This window comes from Triticum aestivum, chromosome 3D, assembly GCF_018294505.1.
Source record: "Triticum aestivum cultivar Chinese Spring chromosome 3D, IWGSC CS RefSeq v2.1, whole genome shotgun sequence".
NCBI classification, from domain to species: domain Eukaryota; kingdom Viridiplantae; phylum Streptophyta; class Magnoliopsida; order Poales; family Poaceae; genus Triticum; species Triticum aestivum.
In genome coordinates, this window is record NC_057802.1 from 92,904,127 (window position 1) to 92,916,710 (window position 12,584).

General features: G+C 43.2%; 1 protein-coding gene across 1 annotated transcript; it reads left to right on the forward strand.

Moving 5' to 3' along the window:
- Nucleotides 1–7,472: 7,472 nt before the first annotated feature.
- LOC123077647 (glutathione S-transferase 1-like) lies at nucleotides 7,473–8,808 on the forward strand. Its single transcript, XM_044499943.1, has 3 exons — nucleotides 7,473–7,759; nucleotides 7,850–7,898; nucleotides 8,026–8,808. The coding sequence occupies exons 1-3, from the start codon at nucleotides 7,610–7,612 to the stop codon at nucleotides 8,514–8,516; spliced, it is 690 nt and encodes a 229-aa protein (XP_044355878.1). The 5' UTR covers nucleotides 7,473–7,609; the 3' UTR covers nucleotides 8,517–8,808.
- Nucleotides 8,809–12,584: the final 3,776 nt, after the last annotated feature.

Genomic DNA, 12,584 nt, shown 5'->3' on the forward strand with positions numbered 1-12,584 from the left:
GAAGAACCAAGTCCTTGAACGGTCTGGCCAGTGCAATGTCTCTGGTTCGACCCCTTTATCAAGCAGGTCATTCTCAGCCTTGTCCCACAACGGCCGGGCTTTGAGGTAGCCACCTGACCCCGTGCGATGTTGAAGCTCCTCCTTTGCAACATTTTTCTTGTTTGTCGCTGACATTTTCTTACTCTTCTCCGATGTCTTGTGGGCGACAAATGCGTCCCAGTGATCTCTGATCTTCTCAAATCGGCCAGTGAATTCTAGAGTCTTGTCGTTGCCGACAAACGTTGATTTCAGCTCATTCTTCCACCTCCTGAATAGATCAGCCATATTCTTAAGAGCATGAGCGTTGATCAATGGCTCCTTAACTGGCTTCTTCGGATCCTCCTCTGGCGGTAGGGTGAAATTTGCCTTCAGCGCGGTCCAAAGATCAGCTTTCTGCCTATCGTTGACATAAGACACCTCAGTGTCTTCGTTCTTAGGCTTATACCATTGGTGGATGCTGATCGGGACCATGTCCCTAACAAGAACCCAGCACTGAGAAAAAAATGTTTCCTTGGTCCGGATGGCTGCAATCGGTTGGCCATCGCGTGCGATTTCTGTGATCGTGAACCTTTCATCCTGGCGCAACTTTTTCTTCGGGCCTCGTCTCGTTACTAAAGTTTGGCACGATCCGGAGGGCTAGAAAAGAAGAAAGAACAGAATTAATATGTGCACATACCAAAACAATTAATGCATCAATTAGCTATAGTCAGCACAGGCTTAATTAATATATATACCTGGCCGGACTCCATTCGATCACCGGAGCCGTCATCACGGTGTCCTTCTTCCACCGGCATTCGGTCACCGGAGCTATCATAATCATGTCCTTCCTCCTCCATTGTTCGATCACTGTAGCCTGATTCACCCTCTCCTTCCAAACCATCGGTGTTGTTGAGATAGTATGAGACATCACCTCCGGCTGCGATTATGTCCCCCAACACCTGTTCTGCTTCCAAGTCTCGGTGCTCCATAGTTTCTGCAAATATTACAACATGGCAATTATTATACAAAACATGACAGATGGATATATTAGTGACAGACGTAGACCTAGCTAGCTAATCACAACAAGGAATCATATTAGTGGCCTCGACGCTTCTCTAGGGTTTGGGGTGGCCTCGGCAACGCTTCTAGGGTTCGGGGTGGCCTCAACGACAACACTCTTTTAACTTGGTAAATTTGGGTGGCCTCGGCAGCGCTTCTAGGGTTTGGGCCGAACCGCCTCTCTCATGATTGTCAGACGTCCGGACCGACAAGGGATTTAACAAAATGGCGTCATTCTGGATATGCAGAAAATGGTCCATATTTTCCTCATCTCATCTACCCTTCTATATGCCACGTTGTCTAGTGTCAAAGAATTCAAGAAAACCATGACTTCATCATTAGTCGGAAATGACAGGCGCATAATGGTATGAAGCTCTCCAAAGTTGTTTTGGAACAGAGTTCCCGATAGAATAATTCGCTTTTTGGTACAAAGTTCTGCAAGAGCCTTCCGAATATCACTATTTGGAAGGCATTTGCTGAAATTCGTACCAAAAGGCGAATTATTCTATCAGGAACTCCGTTCCAAAACAACTTTGAAGAGCTTCGTAGCATCATACGCCTGTTACTTCCAGCTAATGATGAAGCCATGTATTTCTTCAATACTTTGACAAACAACGTGACATATAGAAGAATATATATATATATATATATATATGAGATCAGAAAAAAATTGGATCAACTTGTGCACATCCATAATGGGGGCATTCTTGATAAATCTGGACCCTCGACCCCTGGACGACCCTCGACCCTAGACCGCTCGGCAATCCACGACCCTCTATATCCTAGTTCCCGACCCTCGACCCCCTCATGTCATGTTTGTCTAGTGTCAAAGGATTCAACAAAACCATGTCGTCCAGTGATCTGCCTTGCCTTTGAAATGCTTGCCTTTCTTTCGACATTGATGGTTGGTCGGAAGAAATCGACGATGCCCCAGGTACACATTTTTCCTGCATTTGTCCAGGTATATACTTTCGGTGCCAGCTAAACAGTGCGTGCATGCGTGGTATCCCTTGTTTGTCTGTCCTGGAAGGTTACTGAGAGTAGGCCAATCATTGATGGTTACAAATAGCAACGCATGCAGGTTAAATTCCTCCTGTTTGTGCTTATCCCACACACGTACACCGTTTCCATTCCACAACTGTAAAAGTTCTTCAACTAATGGCCTTAGGTACACATCAATGTCGTTGCCGGGTTGCTTAGGGCCTTGGATGAGAACTGACATCATAATGAACTTCCGCTTCATGCACATCCAAGGAGGAAGGTTATACATACATAGAGTCACGGGCCAGGTGCTGTGATTGCTGCTCTGCTCCCCAAAAGGATTAATGCCATCCGTGCTTAAACCAAACCATACGTTCCTTTGGTCACCTGTAAACTCAGTCCGGTACTTTCTCTTGATTTTTCTCCACTGCGACCCGTCAGCGGGTGCTCTCAACTTCCCGTCTTTCTTACGGTCCTCAACGTCCCATCGCATCAACTTGGCATGCTCTTTGTTTCTGAACAGACGTTTCAACCGTGGTATTATAGGAGCATACCACATCACCTTCACAGAAATCCTCTTCCTGGGGGGCTCGCCGTCAACATCACCAGGGTCATCTTGTCTGATCTTATACCGCAATGCACCGCATACCGGGCATGCGTTCAAATCCTCGTACGCACCGCGGTAGAGGATGCAGTCATTAGGGCATGCATGTATCTTCTGCACCTCCAATCCTAGAGGGCATACGACCTTCTTTGCTGCGTACGTACTGTCGGGCAATTCGTTATCCTTTGGAAGCTTATTCTTCAATATTTTTAGTAGCTTCTCAAATCCTTTGTCAGGCACAACATTCTCTGTCTTCCACTGCAGCAATTCCAGTACGGTACCGAGCTTTGTGTTGCCATCTTCGCAATTGGGGTACAACCCTTTTTTGTGATCCTCTAACATGCGATCGAACTTCAGCTTCTCCTTTTCACTTTCGCACTGTCTCCTTGCATCAACAATGACCCGACGGAGATCATCATCGGGCACATCGTCTGGTTCCTCTTGATCTTCAGCTTCCCCCGTTGCAGCATCACCGTATTCAGGGGGCACATAGTTGTCATCGTCCTCTTCTTCTTCGCCGTCTTCCATCATAACCCATATTTCTCCGTGCCTCGTCCAAACATTATAGTGTGGCATGAAACCCTTGTAAAGCAGGTGGGTGTGAAGGATTTTCCGGTCAGAGTAAGACTTCGTATTCCCACATATAGGGCATGGACAACACATAAAACCATTCTGCTTGTTTGCCTCAGCCACTTCGAGAAAATCATGCACGCCCTTAATGTACTCGGAGGTGTGTCTGTCACCGTACATCCATTGCCGGTTCATCTGCGTGCATTATATATAATTAAGTGTGTCCAAAACCATTACAGAACATCATGGATAGATAAGTGACCAAATTAATAGAAGTTCATCATCACATTAAAACCAAAGTACATACATAGTTCTCATTGAACAACATATAGCTCTCCAGAGCATCTAACTAAACCATACATTGAAACTATGTAAAACATTTCAATGCAACAACAAATGCGATCATAATCGCAACCAAGGTAACAATTGATCCAACGACATAATGATACCAAGCCTCGGTATGAATGGCATATTTTGTAATCTTTCTAATCTTCAAACGCATTGCGTCCATCTTGATCTTGTGAGCATCGACGACATCCGCAACATGCAACTCCAATATCATCTTCTCCTCCTCAATTTTTTTTATTTTTTCCTTCTAGTAATTGTTTTCTTCTTCAACTAAATTTAACCTCTCGGCAATAGGGTCGGTTGGAATTTCCGGTTCACATACCTCCTAGATAAATAAAATCTATGTCACGTTGGTCGGCATAATTGTCATAAACAATAAATGAACCAAATAGTTATAAAAGATAATATATACCACATTCGAATCATAGATAGGACGAGGACCGACGGGGGCGGATACCAAAACCATCGCACTATATTAAGCAATAACAAAAGTAAGAAAAATAGACAAGTATCTATCTAAAGTAAGAATTTTTTTTCTTTCAGAAAGAAGATAAGAACAAGAGGCTCACCACGGTGGTGCCGGCGACGAGATCGGCGCGGGCGATCGACGGCGGTGAAGACGGGGACGGGACGTGACGGACCGCAAAATCTAGACAAATCTCGAGGAAAATGGAGCTTTGAGGTCGAGCTTCGAGAGGAGAAAGCTTAACTAGTGTGGCTCAGGCATTTCATCGAACACCTCATGTGCATAGGAGGTGAGCTAGAGCACCACAAAGCTCTCCCCTCGCCGACCAGAAAAAAGAGAGCAGTGTGGAGTGCTCTGCTCGCCGGCAAGGGGGTATATATAGCCACCTCATTGGTCCCGGTTCGTGGCTGGAACCGGGACTAAATGCCCCCCTTCTGTCCTGGTTCCAGCCACGAACCGGGACCAATGGCTGTGGGCCAGGAGCGAGGACCATTGGTCCCGGTTCGTGGCGTGAACCGGGACAAATGGGTCCAGACGAACCGGGACAAATGCCCCCACGAGGCCCGGCCGGCCCCCTGGGCGCACGAACCGGGACGTATGCCCCCCATGGGTCCCGGTTCGTGACTGAACCGGGACTAATGGGTTGGCCAGGCCCCAACCAAAGCCCTGTTTTCTACTAGTGGTTTAAGAGTAGAATAAGTTATTCCATGCTCTAGCCACCCAAGACTAGCCACATTGGGGAGTAACTTATGTGTGGTATCATGCAACATGTGTATTTATTAAGTTATAGACTTATCTTGTCTTGGTATGTGTGACGTTACTCCATACTACTAGTAAACCCCTCCCAATGCTCCACCTTGTACAGGTGCTAAGCCTTCCACGTAGGCAAAAAATCTGATGTGACAAGTTATTTAAGAAGAGAGAGATGAGTGTGATGACCCCAGGAAGAAACAATGCTAAGCACGTGAACCTAAGCAAAACATTTAAATGAAGGAAGCCCACCAATACATGAAGAGCTACATCACTCTTTTTCTTCATTAATTACTTGGCACATCATATATTTTGTCTAAATATGTGCGATGCTATCACCTATATTACTTTCATTGTGGGTAGTCTAAATGAACTATTCGGAGAATATCTTGCTAGCTCGTGAGAGCCAAGCCGTGGAAGGTCTCTCTTGCTATTAAGGCCACAAGCATCAAACAGGAAAATTTAGAGCCATGGAAAGTGTTGTGTCACCTACCAATGGGCCAACTGCTAGCGACGTAATAATAGCATGCAAGTTGATTTTTTATAGAACATGCAAGGCGTTGGCAAGTTGGAAAATGATTCATCGCTGGCAAGCTTAACTCTCGGAACTTGTAGCATTCAACTGAATGAGAACAAAGATTAGAAAAAAAATACATCTCCATCGATAGTGAAAATTATTCAATTGAGTAACAACGAAAATCATATCGGAATGTACAATTACTTGTTGATTTTGAATTTGAGGCATTTTTCTATTTTTTACTCCCTCCGTCCCATAATATAAGAACGTTTTTTACACTACACTAGTGTCAAAAACGTTTTTATATCATGGGACGGAGGGAGTAGTTAATAAGATATGCATATACCCACCCTTAGTGTTTTCGAGACAGCGAGAGGGCACATTGCTTTTGGTGCTACCATCTCTCTCAAGCCTCGAATAAGTTTTGCGGACACGATTATCTTCCCGCTTTGGAATATCGTGGCCTGGCAGAGCTAGCGAAGAATCTTCGATGTTGGAGTATGTCGGCAGCTGGATAGCCGCCATGCATGGAAGTCTCTTTTACCTTTCCACTTGCTAAAGTGATACTGTATGTCGCCTAGACGCCTACCACTTGCTAAATCAATGGGCCAACTGCTAGCGACGTAATAATTGCAAGTTGATTTACAGTGTTTTGCTACGGTTCCCTGACTTTGTTTCTTCATTTTAGACTAGCTGACTACCGTAGCTTACCTGACTTCCCTTCTAACTAGTACTTCCTTCGCACCACGTATGTGATAAACTAACAAAGATGATTACAGTACTTACCCAGTTTAAATGATTTAAGAGCTCATTTGGCACTCATCATTTCATTTTTTTTGGCAGAAATGAAATAAAGCATATCTAGACATTACCTAAAAAGTCGATGTAGAGTCTACAACTACTCATATTTTATTTCATGAGCCCCGGTCCAAAAAGACAAGCATAAAACTATCATCACGAAGCGGGCAGATTAGACACTACTACCTCGTTCGGGATTATAGGTCCCTTCAGAGCAAGGTTAATAGTATAGCCAACAATGGGCTATATAAAGTTGCCACATCATTTATAGCCAACATATATAATAGCCATTTACAAAGTAGTACTACTAATGGATGGCCCACCTTACAATCACATATTGTCTCTTGAAGCACGTGTTGCAGACGGCTCTTAATCTAGGGCCCGCTTCCCTTCTCTTTCCTCTTCTCTCTCATCGAACTCAACAAACATATAATATTGTAATCCTTACGGCCTGCTGACTATATCTTATTATACTTGTTCTCAACAGCATCATCAGGACCAAGGCAGCAGCAGTGATTCAAACGCAGGAGCTAAATTACTCCATGCATTAGCTGCATGCTACGGTAGCTAAATAAAATATCTCAGTGTTGCCACGAGCATACTAGCAGGAAAAGTAACACGTCACAGCATGCATTGGCTATAACCTGCCACGACCGCACATTGCTTTTAGTGTTGCCACGAGCTTGCTAGCAGGAAAAGCAACACGTCACAGCATGCATTGGCTGTAGCCTGCTACGAGCGTGCTAGCTCTAGTCGATGTGGACTTACAACTACTCACATTTATTTCATGAGGTCCGGTCCAAAGAAACAAGTATAAAGCAGGTCTAGACACTATTTTTTTCGTCCGGACTTATTAGGTCCTCTCTTATTTTGGACTAAACTTTGAGTTAAAAAAAATTTAACTAACAAAATGTTAACAATATGTCACAAAGATTATATTGTCGGAAAGCTCTTTCAAATACAAATCCACAATATAATTTTTTATTGTATATACTTTATATTTTAGTAGTCTTTAGATGGTCAAAGTCTGGTTCAAAATACAAAGAAACCTAATAAACTCGGATGGAGGTAGTACCTAAAAAGTCGATGTAGACTCTACAACATTCAGAGCGACCAGTCCTGAAGCCTTGTTAAGAGCATGGTTAATAGAGCAGCCGGCTGCTGGCTCTGTAGCAGTGCCATGTCACCTGTAGCTTTCATAGAAGAAGTCTCGTACACTAATGCCGGCTGTAGACGAGCTGCTTCACTAGCTTGCTATATTTTGTACGGTCTTCGAGAATAATCAATAAAGTGGCCGTATGCATCTTTCAGATGCAGAGGCCGGGGATTATCCTTCTTTTTTAAAAAAAGACGAGCTGCTTCACTAGTGCATAAATGGAGATCGACATCCAAGGCCTCCTCCCACACACACACGCTACAGAGCAGAGCAGAGTCTTGCTCCAGTATCTGCCCTCTCCTGTAGGGTAGAGCATCCATCACGTGAAGTTCACGGACAAACATGTCTCCGGTGAAGGTGTTCGGGCACCCGATGTTGACAAACGTCGCACGGGTGCTGCTCTTCCTGGAGGAGGTCGGCGCCGAGTACGAGCTCGTGCCCGTCGACTTCGTCGCCGGCGAGCACAAGAGGCCCCAACACGTCCAGCTAAACGTAAGCAGACGACAATTCGTCGATCGGTCACCGTATAGTATCAGGTGATGATTTCTAACAGAGATGCTGCGTGTTTTTTTTTTCTTGCAGCCGTTTGCGAAGATGCCTGGGTTCCAAGATGGCGATCTCGTCCTGTTCGGTGAGCCCTCCATCCATCCATCCGTACACACGACACGAATCATTCCTGTCTAGGAGTATATATCATGTTAAAAATCCATTGCATTGGTTTCTCTAATCTAATCTAACAAATGGATGAGTGATTGCAGAGTCGCGCGCCATCGCCAAGTACATCCTCCGCAAGTACGGGGGGACAGCCGGCCTCGACCTCCTCGGAGAAAACAGCGGAATCGAAGAATTAGCAATGGTGGACATGTGGACGGAGGTGGAGGCCCAGCAGTACTACCCGGCCATCTCGCCCGTGGTGTTCGAGTGCATCATCATTCCCTTCATCATTCCTGGCGGTGGCGCGGCGCCGAACCAGACCGTCGTCGACGAGAGCCTGGAGCGGCTGAGGGGTGTGCTGGGGATCTATGAGGCCCGGCTGGAGAAGAGCAGGTACTTGGCCGGGGACTCCATCAGCTTCGCCGATCTGAACCACATCCCGTTCACCTTCTACTTCATGACCACCCCGTACGCCAAGGTGTTTGATGACTACCCCAAGGTGAAGGCCTGGTGGGAGATGCTCATGGCCAGGCCCGCGGTGCAGAGGGTCTGCAAGCATATGCCTACGGAGTTTAAGCTAGGTGCGCAGTACTAGATGTTTATGCACTCCGCGCGGGTGTGTGCCGTGCCGGTGCCGGTGATGATTCCATTCAAGAGAAGAGACCTCCCGTGTGTGGGTGGGTAATCATCTGCCCGTCTAGTTCGATCGAGTATACGCTTTCAGTTTCAGCAGCACGCGAGGAGTCCGCTTGCGCTTCTGTTCGTGCGCTGGATTCCTTGCTTTAAGTTGTGCACTAGTCTCTACCTAATCTATATCTATAACTATATTTATATCTATACCTACTAATTCCTATTAATAAAAGGAATAACGCTTCTTGCCACCGTAATTTGGTCCGTCGTAATTTCGTTCGTCCGTCCGTTGCTCAAATTTTTCTGTACGTAAACCCTGTCCCCTTCTTAGTACGTCTTTTTCTATCTGGGCCAGCCGCTGCATTGGGCCTAGGTTCGTTATTTCGTCCTGATTTGGAGTGCAGCCCAGCCAATGTATCCAGCCCGAAGAGCAAAAAAGTAGGAGGTGCAACTGTCACGGATCGAAGGGAGCTCCTTTTCGGCGCCTTCTGCGCCGCTTAGCGCTCCTGGCGCTCGCGCGCGCCTCTTGCGGGCCGGCCCAACAACCTGTTCCAAAAGCGGAGGCGATAAATTTTTTTTTGCCTAAGACAGGATTCGAACGCGCGCGCTAGCGAATCGTATTTCGTATTCGACCGTAGGAAACGACGCAACAACCATTGCACCAGGACTACTTTGCTGTCTACAAATCAAAACCAAAACTACTTAATACTTCTTCTATTACAATATACATAAATTCTGGACACATATAAATCATTTCAAAAAAAGAAAACGTAAGTTTGAAATATAAAAACATAGATATGTAATAAAAAAAAGTTCACTAGTACGGATAAAAGTTCAATTTTTTTTAAAAGTTCATCGAATTCAAAAAAGGTTCATCAATGTAGAAAAAAAGTTCACAATATTGAAAAAAACTTCACCGATTTTGAAAAAAGTTCACAAAATGTGAAAGAAGTTCATCGATTTTCGAAAAAAACTAATCGAATTTGAAAGAAAAAGTTCATCAAATGCAAAAAAAGTTCATCAAATTTGAAAAAGTTCATCAAATTTGAAAAAAACATTAATCGGAATTGAAAAAAGTTCATTGATTTCAAAAAAGTTCACCGAAAATATAAATAAGTTCATCGATTTTTGAAAAAAAAAACTAATCGAATTTGAAAGAAAAGTTCATCAAATGCGAAAAAGTTCATCAAATTTGAAAAGTTTCATAGAATTTGAAAAAAAGTTAATCGAAATTGAAAAAAACATTGATTTCAAAAAAAGTTCACCAAAAATATAAATAAGTTCATCGATTTTCAACAAAGATCATCGATTTGGAAAAAAGTTCAAAAAATAAAAATAAGTACATCAGATTCAAAAAAAAATAGTTCATGTACTGAAAAATAGTTCATCGATTTTACAAATAGAAACGCAAAATTGAACAAAGTTCACACCAGTGATCATTTAACAAAAAGTGTAAGAATGAAGAAAAAAGGAAAAAAATGTAAATAGAAAAACGAACAAAACCGTTCGAAAAAACAGTAAGTAAATCAACTCGAAAGAAGGTAATCAATCACGTTAGAATCAGTTGGCTGGGTGGTTAGCGTCGGGTGCTTGATACAGCAGGTCGCTGGTTAGATTCCCTCCTTACGCGCTTCTTTTTGCGATTTAACAAATAAGTAGAAAAAATTAAATGGGCTGGCCCAGCTCGCGGGAGGTGATGTGCGCTGCAGGCGCCCGTTAACGAAATGCACGTTAACCGGCGAACTCAGGAAGTTAGTCTAATCCCAAAGGCTTCTGTCCCCTGACCTACCTCTGTGTTGTACGTATAAACCTGGATTTATTAGTCTATGAAATAATCCCACCTTGCTCCGTTACATCTTATTCCACCAATTTATATTTATCTGTAAATTAAAATTAGTATGTGGCCTCAAGGATCAAAGCGAAGGGTGAGGAAGCTATGTTGAAATAGATAAGGTGGTCTTAAGTTGTGCTTATTAAGCTAGAAGCGTGCGTTTTTCCCGTTGCAACGCACGGGCATGTTTGCTAGTAATGATAAAGAAAATTGAGTTTCTGGTCGTCCGTCGCACCGTTTTGCAAAAACGCCCCGTATTTTCTTCAAATCAACCCGCAGTCCGGTCGTAAGTCACCTGAACCGTTATTTTACCGTTTTATAGAAAAGCCCCTGTATTTTCCTGTAATCAACCCGCAGCCCGGACTTAAGTCACCCGAACCAGTTTTTTTTACATTGTTTTGAAAACTCCCCTGACCTTTTAGGCAATTCATCCGCGGGTCATATTTAACACAAACAAATGATTTTCTAAATCATGCATATCTTTTAGACCGTAACTCCGATTTAAACATGTTATATATGAAATTTGATTAAAAAATATGTAGAATATGAATATGAGATTATTTTAACTTGTTAAATATTTTTAAATATTTTTTTGGAAGGTATTAAAGTCAAACAAATGATTTTCTAAATTATCCGTATCTTTTGAACCGTAACTCCGATTTTAACATGTTATATATGCAATTTCATTAGAAAAACGTGTGAAATCTGAATACGATGTTAATTTTACCTGTTGATTACTTTTTAAATATTATTTTGGAAGCAAACTTATAATCTATAGCGCAAGATCCGTTTTTCTTTCGTACCCGCGGCGATTATGTTGATTATTTTTTAAATACTATTTTGGAAGCAAACTTATAATCTATAGCGCACGATCCGTTTTTCTTTCGCACCAACGGCGATTCGGATTGCAAATAAACATCCACTATAACCATATAGGGAAAAGAAAACATCAACAACTACACATGCATACCTTTGTAAACGTCGCATGAGAAAACAACAGATTTATCATGGCGAGTGTGAGAGAAAGCGAGAGGGAGAGGGAGAGGGAGGAGAGAGGGAGAGAGCGACGCCATAGGATTAACCACATTCAAACATGTTTTGGTTTGTGTGAGCATTGAGTCCATCGTCGGCGAAGGTGAGAAGGAGGATAAGCGGCAACACAAATATGACGCCCCGCTAAAATAAAGGAGATGAACATATTTGTGGTCTTGAATGATGATTGTTGGGTTAAGAATGTGTGTTGTGCTTTTTTTCCCGTTGCAACGCACGGGATCTTTCGCTAGTAGTAAATAAACAACAGACTGGTCAATGCTGCTAATCCGTACCTCCTATATTAGTACACCACTAGAGATCAGAATGGATCCAAAGCAAATATATACTATATATACATCTTGGATACGTGTGCATGCATGGCTCTCCCTGGCCGTCAAATCGTACCACCTTTCAATCTGCGCATGCATCCATCAATCTTGGTGTCTCTCCAGATTTCGTTTTCCAAACTGCGGACTTAGCAATTTATTAATTTATCACAAGTCGCGATTGCCGTTTAATTTCGCTCCGGAAAGAGAATTAAAGGACGTGTTTCGGGTCCGTACAAAATCAACAAACGACCGAGCCAAGCAGGGCATGCACGCAGTCCGTGTAGTTGTTATCATTGTCTTTCAACTTAGCTTTTTCTAGGACTGCATTAAATTGCAAAGGAACAGTAGCACATGCCATTGATCTACAACAACATAGACATGCAAAATACTATCAGGTACTAAGTTCATGATAAATTAAAGTTCAATTAATCATATTACTTAAGAACTCCCACTTACATAAACATCCCTCTAATCATCTAAGTGATCACGTGATCCAAATCAACTAAACCATATCCGATCATCACGTGAGATGGAGTAGTTTTTAATGGTGAACATCACCATGTTGATCATATCTACTATATGATTCACGCTCGACCTTTCGGTCTCAATGTTTCGAGGCCATATCTGCATATGCTAGGCTCGTCAAGTTTAACCCGAGTATTCTACGTGTGCAAAATTGGCTTGCACCCGTTGTATGTGAACGTAGAGCTTATCACACCTGATCATCATGTGGTGTCTCGGCATGACGAACTTTCGCAACGGTGCATACTCAGGGAGAACACTTGTACCATGAAATTTAGTGAGAGTTCATCTTATAGTGCTACCGCCGAACTAAGCAAAA

Bases quoted from the DNA above. Each gene is read 5' to 3' on its own strand.
- LOC123077647 (XM_044499943.1), top strand. From the start codon at position 7,610: ATGTCTCCGGTGAAGGTGTTCGGGCACCCGATGTTGACAAACGTCGCA. The intron at 7,760-7,849 runs GTAAGCAGACGA...TTTTTCTTGCAG, and splicing joins CCCAACACGTCCAGCTAAAC to CCGTTTGCGAAGATGCCTGG. The intron at 7,899-8,025 runs GTGAGCCCTCCA...GAGTGATTGCAG, and splicing joins TGGCGATCTCGTCCTGTTCG to AGTCGCGCGCCATCGCCAAG.